General features: G+C 33.8%; 1 protein-coding gene across 1 annotated transcript in view; it reads left to right on the top strand.

Moving 5' to 3' along the window:
* MYO9A (myosin IXA) overlaps window positions 1–19,446 on the top strand; it is a 262,747-nt gene that overhangs the window by 187,085 nt on the left and 56,216 nt on the right. Inside the window, 6 exon segments of the mRNA XM_038580865.1 lie at window positions 2,854–2,966; window positions 6,854–6,996; window positions 8,922–9,145; window positions 9,642–9,758; window positions 11,495–11,683; window positions 12,971–13,018. Coding sequence (XP_038436793.1) covers window positions 2,854–2,966; window positions 6,854–6,996; window positions 8,922–9,145; window positions 9,642–9,758; window positions 11,495–11,683; window positions 12,971–13,018 — 834 coding nt within the window.

The following is a 19,446-nucleotide window of genomic DNA, read 5'->3' as shown; positions in this document are numbered from 1 at the left end:
GGACATCTTAGCTGTGTTTAAAATTGTTGATTTATACTTTAATTCATACTTGATTCATACCTGAGTTTTTTGAAAATGCTATTTTGTGTCACTGTATTTTTTATTTTCAGTGTCTGTTACCAGTCTAATTCTCTTGTCCTTATAAAGGAGTTATTTGATCCTTTTACTTGGAGACCTTCAGAATTTTTTTCTTTATATCTGATATGTCTTTAAGTTCATCATCACAGATGAATTATCTAATATACCTACAGGACTCGTGTGTGTGTGTGTGTATGTGTGTGTGTATAAATTCTAGTTTTGCTTTATTTCTGAAACACTTTAATGGATTACAGTTTTAAATATTGGGTCCCACTGTTTTGTTTTTCTTGTTCAGGGACTCCAATTATAAATAAGTTTTTTCTTTTTTTTCCTGTCTTCAATCTCAACCACCTTCTCTCTGACTTTTTTTACTCCTTTCTTTGTACCACTTTCTGTTCTTTATTATCTTCCTGCATTTGTTCAGCCCTTTTAAATCCACCCTTGTATTTTTTTTCTCCCTTGGGCATCTTCTAAGTTATTCTTCCCCATCTTGTTTTTTCTTTCCTGAGTTCATTCAACTCCCTTCATTGCTTCCTTGTTTTTATTGAGGTGGAAGAGGGGCTCATTTCTATTTTTTTTTCCCTGTTCTGTTTTGCCTTTCTAGATTCTAAATTTTCCCCTTCTGCTGCTTTTCCTCTTCACTACTGAATCTCCAAAAGCAGTCATTCATTCCTTTTTTACCTTCATATTCCTTAGAAGCAGTGCCTTTAAAAATATGTCACCTTGAATCCCATGCAATTTTAAGTCCTTTCCCTTTAGTCAATGCTTTGATCTCCTAGTGCTCAATGTTTGTGTCAATTTTGAGTCACTAGAGATGGATTAACTTTTTTCCTCTTTGTCAGTCATATATTGTTACTTCTTTGCATGCCTTGTTATTTGTGAATTTTGTCTTGTTAGGTGCTGGATACTTTTTTTTTTTTAAGATTTCATTTATTTATTCATGAGAGACACACACACACACACACACACACAGAGGCAGAGACACAGGCAGAGGGAGAAGCAGGCTCCATGCAGGGAGCCCGATGTGGGACTCGATCCCAGGACTCCAGGATCATGCCCTGGGCTAAAGGCAGGCACTAAACCGCTGAGCCACCCAGGGATTCCCCGGTGCTGGATACTTTTGTATTTGATTAATATTCTTGAGACTGTTATATCCCAGTAATATATCAGTGCTTGGTTCTGGAAGCAATTTATTCCTAAGCAATTAGGTCTTCCTTTTAAGATTTGTTAGTATCGTCATATTGAATACTGGAAATCTTCTAAGAGAATTGATTTCAGGTGCTTTCACCACCAAAAAAAAAAAAAAAAAAAAAAAAGAAGAAGAAACAAACAATGGGAAGATATGATATGTTTAGTCTGACTGCAGTAATCATTTTACTACTTATATGTAAATCAAATCATGTCGCACACTTTATATACAATTTTTATTAAATAAAACTAAGGCTTGTTAGGCCCAAACAGAGCAGTAGTTCACCTGAGGCTTATTCTGGACTATTACTTGTTCTTGACTATTGAGGCAAGGTCCTGCCGTGAAATTCACCCAGTGTCCTGGGAATCATAAAGTTATGTATTCTGACTCTTGGGCACAGGCAGTATTACTGGCTTTTTTAAATAATCAGCACTATTACTATTAATCCTTTCAGATGGTCCTTTGCTTGGTCTTGGGTAGTTGTCTGACATAGAAGTGTTAATGAGTACTCAACTAAATACCCTCTGAAGATCTCTAGAGTTCTTTATTTATACATCTTTTTCTTCTTCAGTACTGTCTCTTTTGGTCTCTAGTCTCTCTGGACTTTCAGCTTCGTGTATTCAATTCAGAGAATCTGCTAGGGTTCCCCTGGATTCCCCTTTTCTGTGTCACAGCCTGGAAACTGTCTCACAGCACTAAGCTGGGACAGATGAAGGACTCCCTTCCTTTGTTTCCCATCTCTCAAGGATAACTGCTGGTTCTTAACTATTTTGTCTGGGATTTTGGTTTTGTTTTGATTGCTTCAGGTAAGAAGATAAAACAGGTCCTTGTTTTAGCAAACTAAAAGGCTAGAGAAAAATACCAATTGTAATTGGTATTTTAATTATAGAAAAATGAAATATTAGGGAAGTATTTGAATAGGTAACAAGAAATTTTATCTTCTGAATGGGATTTTCTTTAAAAGGTACATAGTAAACAAATGGCACAAAAATTGCAGGTTGAAATTCAGGTCCCAGTTTGATAAAGCCATGTAAGATGTTTATAATTTAGACCATTGGTGGTGATAATGATCTTTAATTGTTTGGTGCTTTGTTTTTGTTTTTGTGGGTTTTTTTTTTCTTTTTTCCTGTATTCTAGCTTTCTTAAATCCTTGGTTGGTTATAATAAGAATCTACAATAGAAGTTAGGCCATAAAAATAATTATTGCAGGGACAAATAAAGGGAGGCATGAAAGACTATACTTAGTATTCTAGATTTATCAGATCCTGGATCTTTTGTCTGTATCTGTAGTTGGCTTTGACTTTTTTCTTACCTTTCCACTTGATTTTGTTAAGTTATCAGAAAACATGAGCTGGTAGGTCCTGTTCAGCATTTCATTGACCCAAGTTCTCTTATTTCAGATTATTCTAGGAACTTAATAGAGTTTTTAGTAGGTTCTTTTATTTCAATGAATGGCTGAACAATATGAATGTGTTTTTATATATTTTTAATGGATGTAATTCTCAATTCTGTAACTTCAGTTTTAATTACAATGCTATGATATAGTTACTTGGTTTTAAAGTCTTTTGTGTATGTAATTGTTACAGACATCACAGCGATTTTCTTCAGTTGATGAAGAAGCAAAACTACATAAGACTATGTCTCAAGGAGAGATTACAAAATTGGCAGTGAGGCAGAAGGATTCAGATTCGGATATAAGGTATAAAGTATATACAGAGTTAATAGGGATAATATAATTTTATTTACTAATTGACTATAGTTTATACTCAGCCTCTTTTTAAAAGCATAATTGAGAGAGCAGCTAGTTTTGAAATTTATCTAGTTTTCAACAAAATTAAGTACCTACTATGTGACAGGTGTATGATAATTCACATTTACATGATGAGCTTTATCTTTTATATGTTTAGCAGTGTGATTTGGGTAAAGTCTTTAAATCACTATACCACCTGTGGTTTTTGTTGTTAAGAGAAAGATTAAATCACATGAGACTGAAAATATTTTCCAGCTTTGGATTTGGATTCTGTTCTGAGTTAAGTGTTTTTATAAATGGAACTGGAAAAGACTTTCATGAAATAATTCTGTTCCTTTCAGAAGAGTACATGGAATTATTATTTGTCAAGTAAATATCTTTCTCTCTTACTATGTTACATAAGGCAATTAAACCTTCACTGAAAACTTGAAGATTACGTTGAAATCTTTTTGGTTCTTAATCCTGTTAAAGACCGTTTCTTCAATGTCTGTAGAGGTATAATCCATGATAATGCAAATCCAGACCAGATTATGCTAGAGATCAATTTTTGGGAAAAAGATATACCATAGTAGAACAACATATGGCTGGACATAGCAGATTAAATATATAAATTTAATTTCTACTTCCTCCTCCAAAATTGCTAAAATGACAAAACCTATGCAGGACAAACAACAACAAACAATAAAACAACTGGAGACAACTATAATAAAGCTGTGGAATCCAAAAAGTAAATAGACAAATTTTAAATGTCTTAATAAATAGAAGGAAGCTGAATCCTAAACCAACTGGATAAACCTGCGAAAGAAGCATTTGGTTGACTGATCTTCCCCAATCCTAGCAGAACCTGGAGATTTATTCTCTGGAGAGGATAAACTAGAAGATCTCTGTACTTGGAGGTTCTCAGATACATTTGAAGACTTGGGTAAATACTTGAAATAAGGAGATTTAATGAATGTTTACATACTGAATGTTAAGATTCCCCTAGCTTTTTCTTCCACTCAGTTCCCACATTTCACATATCCCCTAAGCAGACAATTCAAAAAGTCTTTGGGACCTTTGTACAACCCTCAAGGAAAGATCTAGATAGAGATATTGGTATCAGGGGCTTTCCCTACTAAATGGACTAGCCAGATAACCATAGAAGGAAAACCAGTTTGGAAGCTCCACCAATACACACTAGAACTTCCAGACAGTATCTTGTTTTTTTACTTTTTACCACCACACTTGAAAAAACACCTTATATCACAGAAATGAAAACTAATTGATATAATACAACTTGGAAGAAATAAACTATGCAAGGGAAAGAAAACTTCAAGACAGACACATGAAATTAATCAACAGACCTTCTGTATAAATAAGTATAACTGCATACATGGACCAAACAGAGTGCATGAAAGAGAAACATTCATCATAAAAAGAACTTTTGAAAATTAAAAATGTTATAGCATAAAGAAATGACTAGAATAGTTGGAAAGAAAGTTGAGGATGTATCTTAGAAGGTTGAGCAGAGAGACAGATGAAAGAGATAAGAAAAGAGGAAAACTGATTTAGGTGTAGTATAGAAATTTTTTTTTAAACAGTTTTTTTTTTAATTTTTATTTATTTATGATAGTCACACAGAAAGAGAGAGAGAGAGAGAGGCAGAGACATAGGCAGAGGGAGAAGCAGGCTCCATGCACCGGGAGCCCGACGTGGGATTCGATCCCGGGTCTCCAGGATCGCGCCCTGGGCCAAAGGCAGGCGCTAAACCGCTGCACCACCCAGGGATCCCTAGTAGAGAAATTTTAATAGTATTTGTTCTTCCAGTCCACAAGTATGGAATGTCTTTCTGTTTCTTTGTATCATCTTCAGTTTCTTTCATAAGTTTTGTTGTAGTTTTAGAATACAGGTCTTTCACCTCTTTGATTAGTTTTATTCATAAGTATCTTACTGCTTTGATGCAGTTGTAAATGAGATTGACTCCTTAATTTCTCTTTCTGCTGCGTCATTACTGGTGTATAGAAATGGCTGTAGGTTGGTTTTGTATCCTTTGACTTTACTGAATTTGTTTGTTCTATCTCTTTAACAAGTGGTGCTGGGATAACTGGACAGCAACATGCAAAAGAATGAAACTATCACTTTCTTACACCAGACACAAAAAAAATTCAAAATGGATTAAAAATCTAAATGTGAGACCTGAAATCATAAAAATTCTAGAGGAGAACACAGGAAGTAACCTCTTTCACATTGGCCGTAGGAGATTCTTTCTAGATATGTCTCCTGAGCAAGGGAAACAAAGCAAATGTAAACTGTTGGGAATATATCAAAATAAGAAGCTTCTTCATAGTGAAGGAAACATGAACAAAATTAAAAGGCAATCTATGGAATGAGAGAAGATATTTGCAAGTGACGTATCTGGTGAAGAGACAGACTCTTAATTATAGAGAACAAACTTCATTATAGAGAATAAACAAACTCAATTTAAGAAAGAAAAGAGGAGAAAAAGAAAGACAAACTAAACTATTAATTACAGAGAACAAACATGGGATGGATAGAGGACAGGTGAAATAGGTAATGGGAATAAAGGAGTGCATTTGTGATGAGCAACAGGTGTTGTATGGAAATGTTGAATCACTATATTGTACACCTGAACCTAATATTACACTGTATGTTAATTGGAATTAAGAATTAATTGTTAATTGGAATTAAGAATTAATTTAATTATTTTAATTTTAACAAATTAATTTAATTATTAAAATTAATTAATGTTAATTGGAATTGTTAATTAATTAAATGTTAATTGGAATTAAGAGCTATTTATTATAGTAGGTGTGAAAATTAGGCGTATCATAAAGGCATAGTGCCTGGGTCCTGATAGATGCTCCTGTTTTTTTTTTATTGACTGAGTGAATATACAAAGGAAAAAAACAAATGCAGAAATAAGCTCCTAGTATAGGGTTAGGATACATGATATATGGGCAGTAGATGTGAGCTATCATTATCTTAAGGTGTGAAGGGAGTATATAACACTAAGAATGAGGCTGTATAGCAGAGTAGTTAGACGTTTTCAGCTTTGTCACTGGTTGTATAATTTTGGGAGAGTTACCTCATATTTAAGTCTCTAGGTTTTCACTTATAAAATGATTACAGTAGTTTGAAAGTAAACTTGTTTTTATAAATAAAGATAAGCCAATGTAAGCACTTGTGCCTGGAGCAAAATAACAACTCAAGTAAATGGTGGCTTTTGTTAATAATACTGATAACTTCTGAATATAAAAGAGTCACATTAAAACCTTTATTTTATATAATGGTAAGTGGAAAGGTTTAAAATTGTATCTTCACCATAATTACAGTGATGTAAAAATGGGCAATCATATGGGTAAAGAATGGAAGGAAATTAGCACACTCCTCCCCTCCCCCCCCAAAAAAGAGTGAACTAATATATTTAGAGTGATGGGTTATCAATGATGTTTTAAAAAGTATTTCCTTTGTTGTTTGTTTATATTCTAAGCCCAAGCTAGAAACTTCCTTATGAGAAGATAGCAGTTCAGGAATCAGAAAAGCTGAGGTGGAATTTTAGTTTCACCACTTTTTAGCCATGTCATTTTAGGGAATTATTTCCCATCTCTAGGACTTATTATATCTTGTATTCAAGATGAGAAAACCATCTCCCTTCCAGATTGAAGTTAAATGTGAAATGGAAGATTAAATATGATTAAACCTAAGTGTGAAGGTTAGATGAAGCAAGGTTAGATGAAGCAATACATGTGAAAGGTCTTTAAATAGCTTACAGTGATGTACAAATATTGTCACTGCTACATACTAATTTTCATTTTTACCTTTATTTTTAAAAATAGACCTCAGAGAGCTAAGATGAGATTCTGGGCCAAAGGGAAACAAGGGGAGAAGAAGACTACCCGAGTGAAAGCTGCCACCCAGTCAGAGGTTTCAGCATTCTTTGCTGGCTCAGATATGATTCCAGCTCATCAGTTTCCAGATGGTAAAAATGGACAGAGGGTGGAGATTATCTTTATAATTTATTCACTCTTTCTGAGAGTTCATTATTCCTCTAGTATTTGTAACGGCAATCCTGTTGGCCAGATAGTCTAATGAAATAGGACCAGAATTGTTAAATCTTTCCTTAAGTAAAAGATAATTATAAAATTACATTGTACAGAAGTTCCAAGGAGGTATGGTACAAAATGGTGAAGCAACAACAACTTTAAGAATGATGGTGAATCTTCAGTTAGCATTGGTTTTCTAAAGTGTAAAAGTTTAGCTGACATTCATTCACTTAACAAATATGTATTATTAGTAAAAATTAAGATAATAGCAGCTAATATTTGAGTGCTTTCCATGTGCAAGGCACTGTATTAAGCATGTTGTATGTATTAACTCAATTGATCCTCACAATTTTGGGGGGTTGGCATTATTATTCCCAGTTTATAGATGAGAAAGCTGACCACAGAGAAGTTATTTCCTTATGCACATGTAATAGTTGATAGAGTTGATAATTTGAATTTACGTAGCCTAGCTCCAGAGGCCACATTCTTAACTACCGTGCTGTGTATTAAGTACCTACTATATATTAAGGATCTGCTATACTATACTATCTATACTGACTTTATAATTGTAGCTCTTTAGTTGAAGCATATATTATTAGCAGACTTCATTGCTTCGTAAGGATATATGTATATAGGTGTATATTTATTAAGATTGTAGCTTTTAATTTATCTTTGGGTAGTAATTTATTAAGGTATCACTTGTTTTTGGTACTGAAATAGTATTACAATTTCTTTAGTAATATTTTTTATTTTAGGAAAGATAATGACTTTGCTAAATGAAATGATTAGATACTTATATCTTCTAATTGATAACTAATTTGCACATACGTGTATTCTGTATGTTTATCATTTTTATTCTGCTGCCATATCTGAGATTGGAGTTGTCTTCCTTTCTGCCTGAGGTGGCATTTAGCATGTAGGAGGCTACTTTTCTCCTTCATTATCAGAATTAGCTTTTAAAAGGAATGAGAACATTCCTCATGAAGTGAGAAGGGCCCAGCAGGTTTATCAGGCCCCAGGTAGGGCTTCGGCAAACCCAATGTAGTTCTGGATTATGATAAACCTATATGGAATCCATTTCCCTGGTATAATCAGAGAAGATTTGTTGTGCTTTCCAATATTATATACAAAGTTAATGCATTCCAGGAATTCTCTGAGAAGTTCAGACAGTTATTTGGGAGATGTATAAGAAAATCCTAATACTAAAGAGACCAAGGAGAAATGATCTGGTTGACTTATGTGGCTCCCTAGGCAGGTTGCCAGGATAACAACAGATAATATCACTGAAGCATATATGGCTTTGACCGTAGCAATGAAATAATAATAATAATCAAACTTCACTGGTTTGCTGGATTTGTATATAGCTGAATATTCTTTCAAACAATATAGTAAAGCTGTGACTGGTTTAATAGTCAGTGCTAGGGGTGGTTATATGTACTCTTCTTTTTTTTCTTTGGGACTGAGGTGTTCGGGATCCATGCTTCAGTTCTACAAGACACCCCCATCCAGGTATTCAGTATCAGACTGTAGCCCCTTGGGAGACTTGATGGCATTTTCCATTGTAAAGTGGTAATTTAAAAATACATTTTCTTGATGGACACTGAGGAGGGCACTTGATGGGATGAGTACTGGGTGTTATACTATACGTTGGCAAATTGAATTTAGATTTTTAAAAATGTAAAAAAATTTTTTTTTCTGTACAAATGCGCAGTCTGTATTTGTCTAACTGCCTGACTACAAACATTGTTACTTTGTTTTTCATTGATGACTTACTAAAGGAAGTTAAACCTAAAAGGAAGAATGTGGAGATTTCAGTATTTTCACTAAAATTGTTTTTTGGATACTTTATCTTAAATTATAGAATTAGTTCAGTACCACCCGACACCTCCTTTGAGCCCAGAATTGCCTGGTAGTTGCCGGAAGGAGTGCAAAGAGAACAAAGAACCTTCTCCAAAGGCAAAGCGGAAGCGAAGTGTGAAGATCAGCAATGTGGCTTTGGAATCTGTGCACTGGCAAAATGACTCTGTCCAGATCATAGCAAGTGTCAGTGATTTAAAAAGTATGGATGAATTTCTTCTGAAAAAGGTACACTGAGTGCTGAGTTAGGTCCATAAGTGGCTTTGACTGTGGGATACTTGTTTTTATCAGAATATGGCCCCTGTAGATCAAGTTTACATATGCTTCTGTAAGTTAGGTGTTCTGTTCTTTATGAAAAAGTTGTAACTAAAAGGATATACGTTACTCAGACTGGGTGGACAGGAGTTAGGGTTTTGCGGACTTAATATTTTACCATAATTGTCACATTATATTCCATGTGTTAAGGAGAGGCTTGTCATTGTATACTTGGAATTTTTTTTTTCTGGTAACAGAACAGTAGAATAATACAGTGTTAGAAGGACCTTAGAAATCATCTGGTAGTAATAAAACTTTGCCTCTCTAGTCATACTTTTACCTGGGTCCAGTGATAGCAGGGGCTTGCAGGACCATCAGAACCATCGTGGTTGAAGAACCAATCAATATTGCTGTTAGTATTCTTTTTAATTAGTTGATTGTGTACAAAAACTCTTTCTGTGGCCTTCAGATGAATGACCTAGATAATGAAGACAGCAAGAAAGACACATTAGTGGATGTTGTATTTAAAAAAGCCCTGAAAGAATTTCGGCAGAATATCTTCAGCTTTTATTCATCTGCGTTGGCGGTAAGTTGGACTGTGTTAGGATATTCAGTAGTTAACTTATGAAAAATTTGACAATGCTATGGAAGATAACATAATACGGAGACTGTGTTCAATGAGAGTTCTCAAATTCCTTGTTTTTGTTTTAGGAATAGGTAGCGAAAGCATACTGACTGGTCTTAGGTTAATACCTTCCTTCAATTTCCTTGAGTAGTTCCCCCCACCCCCACCACCTTAAGATGTTGAATTTTATAAGATGATGAATTCACATATTATAGAAGTGATTCTGTGACTCTCTACTATTTTGACTTCTCAAAATCCTTTTAGGCCTAGGCTTTAGCTTCTAATATTCATATGTGTGGAATTACACATTTTCTCCCCAATGGAATTAAAGCAGTTTATGTTCACTAATTTATATAATTTATCAGTTTATTTCACTTCAGATTTACCTCATAATTTTATATGACATTGGTCATGTTTTAGAAAGTTTCTTTTAATGCTACAGTATATAATAATTTATGCTTTGATTTCTAGAATCTATGAATTTCATATTCTATTTAATCATTTTTATATTCAATCTGTAATTCATTATGAAAAGAGAAATCAGGAGAACTTTCTTGTGTACCTTCTACTTTTTTTTCTCAGTAGAAGACTTTTTGCTTTTTTAAAAACATGAACCATGCAGTCTGAGAGAATAGGAGTTTCAAGACCATAACAAGAGTAGTAATCAGGCTATAGCAAATCACTAGGTCTGCATTGAGACAATGTTGGCCATATTTTTCTAATCCTGCTCAACTGCTTGCTTATTATGCTCATCTTTGTTTCTCTGCTTCATACCTATATTTCCTAGATTAGGGACTCAGGGTTGTTAGGTGCACCAATATACTTAAATTACATAGGAAGAGCCAAAATTATTATTTTTTTTAAAGATTTTATTTATTTATTCATGAGAGACGCAGAAAGAGAGAGAGAGGCAGAGACACAGGCAGAGGGAGAAGCAGGCTCCATGTGGGGAGCTGGACATGGGACTAGATCCCAGGTCTCCAGGATCACGCCCTGGGCCGAACTCGGTGATAAACCGCTGAGCCACCCGGGCTGCCCAGAAGAGCCAAAATTATGAAGTGGAGCTTAATAGTGGTTTTCTAACCCTAGATCAAAAATGTTCAATTTATTTTGAGGAAGTGAAGGAGAAACAAATTCTAAATATATGTAACACTTTTTGATGTTTTAAAGCCTTATTTTTCCAGGCCTTATTTAAATAAGTTAAAAGTAATCTTATATAGATTCGTTTGCAAGTAATACAGTGTTATTCAGGACATGCAGCTCTTCTTTGGAAAAATAAAATAAAGGTTACCTAATATATCATTAGGCAAGGATTCAAGTATTCATTCTTTCAATTTTAGTGTGGAACTATCTAAACAAGGTTCATTTCTGAGGCAATAGTAATTAAGAGGGATGCAAATAATCTTTATAGCTAAATATAGTTTAAAAGCCAGACTTACAGAGAAGTTCCCAGGACTTTCTGAAATTGTTACATTGTTTAAACTGTTAGGTATTTTACCAAAATTTAATAGGTTTTATTCTGCAGACATTCCACAGTAGAGAGGGCATTTACAGATACCACGTGACATCATGGGCATGCCCGTTAGGAAGGACCCTAATCTTTATTCTAAACACTACCCAATACAAGTTGAATATCTTCTGTGTTTAGATAATTTTTTAAAATAAAACCTAACATTTCATCTCTTATTGCTTATTAGATAGATGATGGGAAAAGCATAAGGTATAAAGACCTCTACGCACTATTTGAACAGATTCTGGAAAAGACCATGAGGCTTGAGCAGCGTGATTGGAGTGAATCTCCAGTCAGAGTTTGGGTCAACACTTTTAAAGTGTTTTTAGATGAATATATGAACGAATTCAAGACTTTGGATTGTATACCCACAAAGGTAAATATGTTATGTTTGATTTCTAAAAGGATTCAGTTAAGAATTCTTAAGAGTCTGAGACAGTGTTTGATATTTGAGAAAAACGTTACACGGAATAGGTCCACTTAGCACTACTTTAGATTCAGCAAACTTAATTCTATCTTATAAGTTTATCAGATCATATTATCTAAACTTTCTGCAATTAATATATTCTTTGCTGAGTTAAATATGATTTTGTGTTCTCAACATTATATCCTCCACTTTGATAGAGGTCACTGCATGAATTTCCTTTTCTTTTTTTTTCCCAAAAAAGATGTAATTCATTGTATCATTTGATGGCCTTTCTATAAGTAACCACAAATTGTATTTCTTCTTGAATTAGGTTTTAGGAAAATGTGTTTCTGGAGATCTATATAACCATAATAACATTCATTTATTAAGTGGCAGGAATTGTACAGTGTTGCATATTTTATTTAATTCTTCAATCCTTTTAAATAATGATTTCATAATAGTTACTATGAAATCATATTACAGAAGAGATAGCAGGTTTAGTGAAAGTTTTGTATTATGTGTTTCCTTTCAGTACTTCAGCTGAAATAATTAGGTATCTAATTATTAGGTATCAGGAATACTATTAATCCTTTTTATTAATTGGGTCCTATTTTATTTTCAGTTATTTTAACTTACTTTTGGAAGTAGTCAGATATAAATTAATCCTTGAAAGTTCTTCTGTTCTAGGTCTAGGTTAAGGACTTCGTGTTATACAGAAGAAGATTTTTATTTTTATTTATTTATTTTTTTTCAGAAGAAGATTTTTAGTAGGCATATAGTGCCTTTGTTTATAATCTTAAAGGTTAGGTTTATATTGTTCTATACTGTGGTTATTAGGAAATGTCATGTATAAAAGAGTTTTTTGTATCTCATGTGATACCTTTTTATATTTAGCTCTGGGATGGAGAATTTTTTAGAGCCAAAATATGGAAAGTGTAATCTTAAAAGTTAGTAATCATTCAGTTAATGACTAAAATAATCATTTAAATTAGGTTGGAGTGACTTCTGGACAGAAATGATGTTTAAAAAGATAAAAATCCCTAAATTGTCCTTTTTATTCTATTGCTTTTATGGGCACTGTGGTTTACTGAATTTAAAAATTGTCTTATATTTGTTTGCTAGCACTATACATTTTCTTTTGAATAATAAAGAGCTGCTTACATTATTACCTATTGAGCAAAAATCTCAACATTTGCAAGGAAGTAAGAAAATATGCTCATCTTTGTTATAACAGTTTTTGGATTTCTCTCCCATTAGGTACCAAAAACAGAAAGAAAGAAAAGAAGGAAAAAAGAAACTGATTTAGTAAGTTATAATCTATTTCTTATGTTGGTGAGGAGTAATTTTTAGCAGTCTGAGGTATATTCTACAGTATTTCTGTGGATATTCTTAAGGAATATTTATCAAATGCTTAAGGGATTATCATGTATGTCTTTATAAAAATTTACAATGGCAGACATATCTCAGATTCTGTGACTTATCTGATGACTTTCTAAAATAGCAGAAATGTGACAATATTTACCCATGATCTCTTTTGAGACATAGGTTGTTTTTTTTTTTTTTTAACTTTCTCTTCTTTCTAAAGAAAAAAAAAAGAGGAATGAGGACTATTTAGGATTTTACAAATATAACTACTTCTAATTCAAAAGACATTCCCAAGACATTCCAGCATATTTTACCATTGTTTCTGTTCTTATCTATTGTATTACGTATCCCTGTGGTTTACTTTACGATAATGTCTGTAATTGCAAGCATGAATTAAGCCCAACAGGAGCTCATGATCTACCAGTGAAGGCAGGTATTTAAAAAATCATTAGTAGAAAATAGTACCAAGTCTGTTGAATTATGGAAAGGGAAATGAAGGAAAGCTTTACAAAAGAAGAGATTTGCTCATTCTTGACAAAATAGTAGTAGTTTAGACAGTATCTAGCCAAGGGGAGAGAGTATAGTAGTCCCCCTTCTCCACTGTTTCATTTACCTGTAGTCTTATTTACCTGCAGTCAATCCTGAAGCAAATGTTCCTCCTCCTACAATCAGTCCTTTCTGCTTCACTTTGCACCTTTGTGTTATAGAGATGGCTTCTTTCCTTAAACCTCATGAATCAACCTCTGTTAAGTGTGACACTTTCCTTCTGCAGCTTTCTCATCTTTCTCAGCCTTCATAGAATTGAAGAGACTTAAGGCCATGTTCTGGATTAGGTTTTAGCTTAAAGGAATGTTAAGGGATCTTCTCTCCAGACCACTGAAACTTCTTCCGTAACAGCAATAAAGCTATTTTCCTTTCTTATCATTCATGTGTTCACTGGAATAGCGCTTTTAGTTTCCTTCAAGAGCTTTTCCTTTGCATTCACAACTTAGCTAAGTGTTTGGCACAGGAGCTTAGCATTCAGCCTATCTCAGCTTTTGACATGCCTTTCTCACTAAGCTTAATTATCATTTCTGGCTTTTGATTTAAAGTGAGAAACATGTTAAAAAATAATAAAGTGAGAGGTGTGTGAATCTTCCTTTCACTTGAACACTTAGGGCTATTAATTAGACTAATTTTAATATTATTGTGCCTCAAGGAATAGAGAGGCCTGAGGAATGGGAGAGAAACAGGAGAATGACTGGGCAGTGGAGCAGGCGGGACATACCGGTTTATTGATTAACTTTCCTCCCTTAGATGGGTGCAGTTTGTGGTGCCCCAAAATATTTACAATAGTAACATCAGCCTAACATATAATAATAATAAAAACCTTGAAATATTGTGAGAGTTACTTAAGTGTGATGCAGAGACACAAAATGAGCAAATGTTGAAAAAATGGTACTGACTTGCTCAATTTAGAGTTGCCACACATCTTTAATCTGTGAAGTGCAGTAAAGCACAGAGCAACAAAAGGACATACACCTACCTGTATCTAAACAAAAGGACATATGCCTGTATCTTAGCCTGGCTTACTTTTGTTCTCTGAAGGAGGATTTTCCAATTAAGTAACCTTAGCTTAGTCTCTGAGTTTCAATGTACTCGTGTATAAGATAGGAATAATATACCACCCACCACTGAGGATTTTTGTGAAGGTTAAATGAAATTATATACTAAGGAAAGGGTAGAGAAGTAGAGGGCCTGTTATTAACAGGTAGTGTTTAGGCACTTGATATACTTTAAGTCTTGCAAGAATCAATCGTCTTTTTCATGTCTATACAGAAGAGAATAATACCTCAATATAAAAATGAGCAAAGCTTATGACATTCAAAAAAAGTACAATAAGGACAACTCATTTATTCAACAGCTGTTTTATTTCAGGGACTATGATAAATCATAGAAGTGTTAAGAAATATACAAATAAATGTTTATACTTGTTAGTCAAAATGAAAGAATGGTAAATTCCTATTTTGTTCATCAATGGGAAAAACTAAAAATAAATTAGTTACCTATTTTGGAAGGATATGTAAATAGAGATTTTTCTCAGTACTGTGAATTGGGGGATCATTTGCATAACCTTCTTGGAGAAGGTGCTTTAACAATTGTATATATAAAGTTCTACAAATATCTAAAGAGAAAACCAAAAAATGTTGACCCACACTGATCATGTTGTGATGTACAAGGCTTTTTATTGAAGAGTAGTTTGTAATAATAGACTGAAAACAATCTAAATTCATAAGGAAATGGTTAAATAAGCTAGATACACTTCTGAAATAGAATGCTGCTATAACACTAAAGTAAAAGAAGCCCTTCTCCAGGCTGTTTTTGTGAAGGAGCTAAATACTAGATAGAAAGCTATTATTTGAATATTTTTAAAAAACAAAAAACATGTTTATATTGGTACTCATACATACATATAAAATATCTGAAATTAGACACAGGAAACTAATATCCTGTGATGATTTCTGTAAAGAGGAACTGGACAGAATCCAGAGGTGAAGAAAGACTTTTCTTTTGTTGATTCTGTTTATACCCTTTGATCTATTCAGAGTAAACAGATCTGTTTAGTAAAAACAACTTTAATATTAGAGCTCCAGTAGAAGAGAATAACATACATGTGTGTGATTTACAGTTTTTCTGAATAGAGGAATATTTGTGAGATAAAATGTTAGTATCTGGGAATATTTGAGACATCACAGAACAAGGCTATGTTATGAAACTGAGATGATCTGTGAGTTGAATCTTTTTTACATAGTTGGTTATTTGATTAATTTATTAAGACAATTGACTGCTAACACTCCACTACCAGGTGCTTTATATAATTTTTTCTTTTAAAAGATACATTTAAAATTTTTTTTAATTTTAAAAACAGAGAGAGAGACTGACTGTACGCACACATCAGAGAGTGGGGAAGGGCTGAGAAAGAAGGAGAGTCAGAATCTCAAGCAGACTTCATAGTGAGTGTAGAGCCCAGTATGGGCTTGATCTCAAAATCCTGAGATCATGACCTGAGCCAAAACCAAGAGTCAGATGCTTAATCGACTGAGCCACCCAGGTGCTCCTATTTATTTTAACTTTTAAAAGTTGAGGCATAATTGACATAAAACAGTTTCACATGTACAACATGATCATTTAGTATTTGTATATGTTGTGAAATGGTCACAATAAATTCAGTTAACATCTGTCACTGTAGATAGTTACAAAATAATTTTTTCTTTTGATAGGGACTTTTAAGATCTTTTGGCAACTTTCATATATGTGATACAGTATAATTAAACATATTCTGTATGACATCCTCATGACTTAATTATTTTAAAACTGAAATTCTGGGCAGCCCGGGTGGCTTGGTGGTTTAGCTCCACCTTCAGCCCAGGGTGTGATCCCGGAGACCCGGGATCGAGTCCCACGTCGGGCTCCCTGCATGGAGCCTGCTTCTCCCTCTGCCTGTGTCTCTGTCTATCTCTCTCTCTCTCTGTGTGTCTCTCATTAATTAAAAAAAAAAAATGAAATTCCGTGCAACCTTTCCTACAATGTATTTTGATAACAGGCAGTGTTACCAGTTATCACCAATGATATTCTTGGTCTAGTTATGTTGAGCATGATCTCTTAAATTTTTAACTAGATTTTATTTTTAACTCAAATTCATATAAACATAATTTAAAATGATATTCATTATAGGGATGCCTGGGTGGCTCAGTGGTTCAGTGTCTGGCCTTTGGCCCAGGGCGTGATCCCGGGATCCAGGATCAAGTTCCACATCAGGCTCCTTGCAGGGAGTCTGCTTCTCCCTCTGCCTGTGTCTCTGCCTCTCTCTTGCTGTGTCTCTCATGAATAAATAAATAAAAATCTTAAAAAAAAGATATTTATTATAAAGTAAAACTGTTTTCCTAGAAATAATCACTGTAACCAGTTTTCTTTTTTTAATTCCAGAAATACTCTGTGCCTTTTTAAAGTGTTTAAATGTATATATATATCCCCCTTTCTTTTTCAGGATATTCCAAGTGGAATTTTGCTTTTTATTTTGTTTTGTTTGTTTGATTTGTTATAGAAATGTAAGTTTCTCCATTGTTTTCTTTATGTTTGACACTTTTATCTTTCTTAGATAAATAATGATTATTATAATAATTTTCTTTTACTTTCCCCATGCCTTTCACTCATATATTTATTGTTTGATTTGTTTCCTTTAAAAATTTCCTTAAAAATGAATCATCTGGAATTTGTTTTAGTCTTGAGTAAGATAGGGATCAAAGTTTGATTTATTTTTAAAAACATGTCAATTGTCTGAACATTGTGGAATGATACATTTATTTTTCATTTATCGCTTTTATAATATACTTGATTCTCAATGTATTTGGATTTTTTGAATACTCTATTCATTGATCTGTTTATGCATGTATCAAAACTCTTAAATTACTTTTTATTTTATCAAGTATATGTACATGTATACCTCCATATACACATGACTCTAAAAAGTCTTGAAGGCTATTTTTTTGTGTTTAAGTTTTTATGTTAGTTCCAATTAATTAACATACTGTTACATTAGTTTCAAGTGTATAATGTAGTGACTTCCATACAATGCACTGTGCTCATCACAAGTGTACTTTTTAAACCCTGTCACCAATTTAATTTGCCACCACCATCTCCTCCAATAACCATCAGTTTGTTCTCTGTAGTTGAGTCTGTTTCTTAGTTTACCTTTATCTCTTTGTTTTTCCTTTGTTCGTTTGTTTTGTGTCTTAAATTCGACATATGAGTGAAATCATATGTCATTTGTCTTTCTCTGATTGACTTATTTTGCTTAGCATAATACCTCCCAGCTCCATCTACGTTGTTGCAAATGGCAACATTTCATTCTTTTCTATGGCTGAGTAAAAACCACATCTTTACCGTTCATCAGGGGATGGACATTTGGGCTCTTTCAATAATTTGGCTATTGGTTGATAATGCTCAGTGTGCATGTATCCCTGTGAATTAGTATTTTTGTATCCTTTGGGTAAATGCCTAATAGTGCAACTGCTGGATCATAGGATAGTTCTATTTTTAACTTTTTGAGGAAACTGCATACTGTTTCTAGAGTAACTGCACCAGTTTGCATTCCCACCAACGGTGCAACAGGGTTCCCCTTTCTTCACATCCTTGCCAACATCTGTGCTGTGAAATTTAGCCATTCTGACAGGTGTGAGGTAGTATCTTATTGTAGTTTTGACTTCTATTTCCCTGATGGTGAATGATGTTGAACATCTCTATGTCTGTTAGCCATCTGTATGTCTTCTTTGGAAAAGTGTCTATTCATGTCTTCTGTCCATTTTTTAACTGGATTATTTGTTTTTTTGGGTGTTGAGTTTTATAAATTCTTTATATATTTTGGACACTAATCTTTTATTGGATATATCATTTGCAAATATCTTCTCTTTTTCCATAGGTTGCCTTTTAGTTTGGTTCATTGTTTCCCTTACCGTGCAGAAGCTTTTCATTTTGATGTAGTCCCAATATTTTTGCATTTGTTTCCCTTACTTAAGGAGACATATCTAGAAAAATGTTTCTAAAGCTGATGTCAGAGAAATTACTGCCTTTGCTCTCTTGTGTATTTTTTATTTTATTTATTTATTTTTTTAAAAAATATTTTATTTATTCATGAGAGAGGCAGAGATACAGGCAGAGGGAGAAGCAGGCTCTATGCAGTGAGCCTGACGTGGGACTGGATCCTGGGTCTCCAGGATCAGGCCCTGCGCTGAAGGTGGTGCTAAACCACTGAGCCACCCGGGCTGCTCTCTTGTGTGTTTTTTAATGGTGTCAGGTCTGATACTTAGGTTTTTTAATCCATTTTGAATTTGTTTTTATGTATGGTGTAAGAAAGTGATTCCATTTCTTTCTTTTTCATGTAGCTGTCCAGTTTTCCCGACACTATTTGTTGAAGAAACTGTCCTTTTCCTATTGGATATTCTTTCCTGCCTTTGTGGAAATTAATTTATATTTGTGGACTTTTCCCCCTGAATTTTCTGTTCTGTTCTATTGATATCTGTGTCTGTTTTTGTGCCAGTGCCATATACTGTTTTGATTACTACAGTTCTGTAAAATAACCTGAAGTCCAGAATTGTGATGCCTCTGGTTTTGCTTTTTCTTTTTCAGGATTTTGGCTATTGGCTTTTGGCTATTGAGGATCTTTTCTGGTTCCATTACAAATTTTAGGATATTTGTTCTAGCTCTGTGAAAAAAGTTGATGGTGTTTTGATGAGGATTGCATTGAACTTATAGGTTGCTCTAAGTAGCATAGAAATTATAACAATATTTGTTCTTCCAGTCCATTAGCATGAAATTTTTTTCCATTTTTG

The sequence above is a fragment of the Canis lupus genome, chromosome 30, assembly GCF_011100685.1.
Source record: "Canis lupus familiaris isolate Mischka breed German Shepherd chromosome 30, alternate assembly UU_Cfam_GSD_1.0, whole genome shotgun sequence".
Classification (NCBI taxonomy): Eukaryota; Metazoa; Chordata; class Mammalia; order Carnivora; family Canidae; genus Canis; species Canis lupus.
Note: the sequence above shows the minus strand (reverse complement) of the source record. Positions and strands in the feature narration are given on the sequence as shown.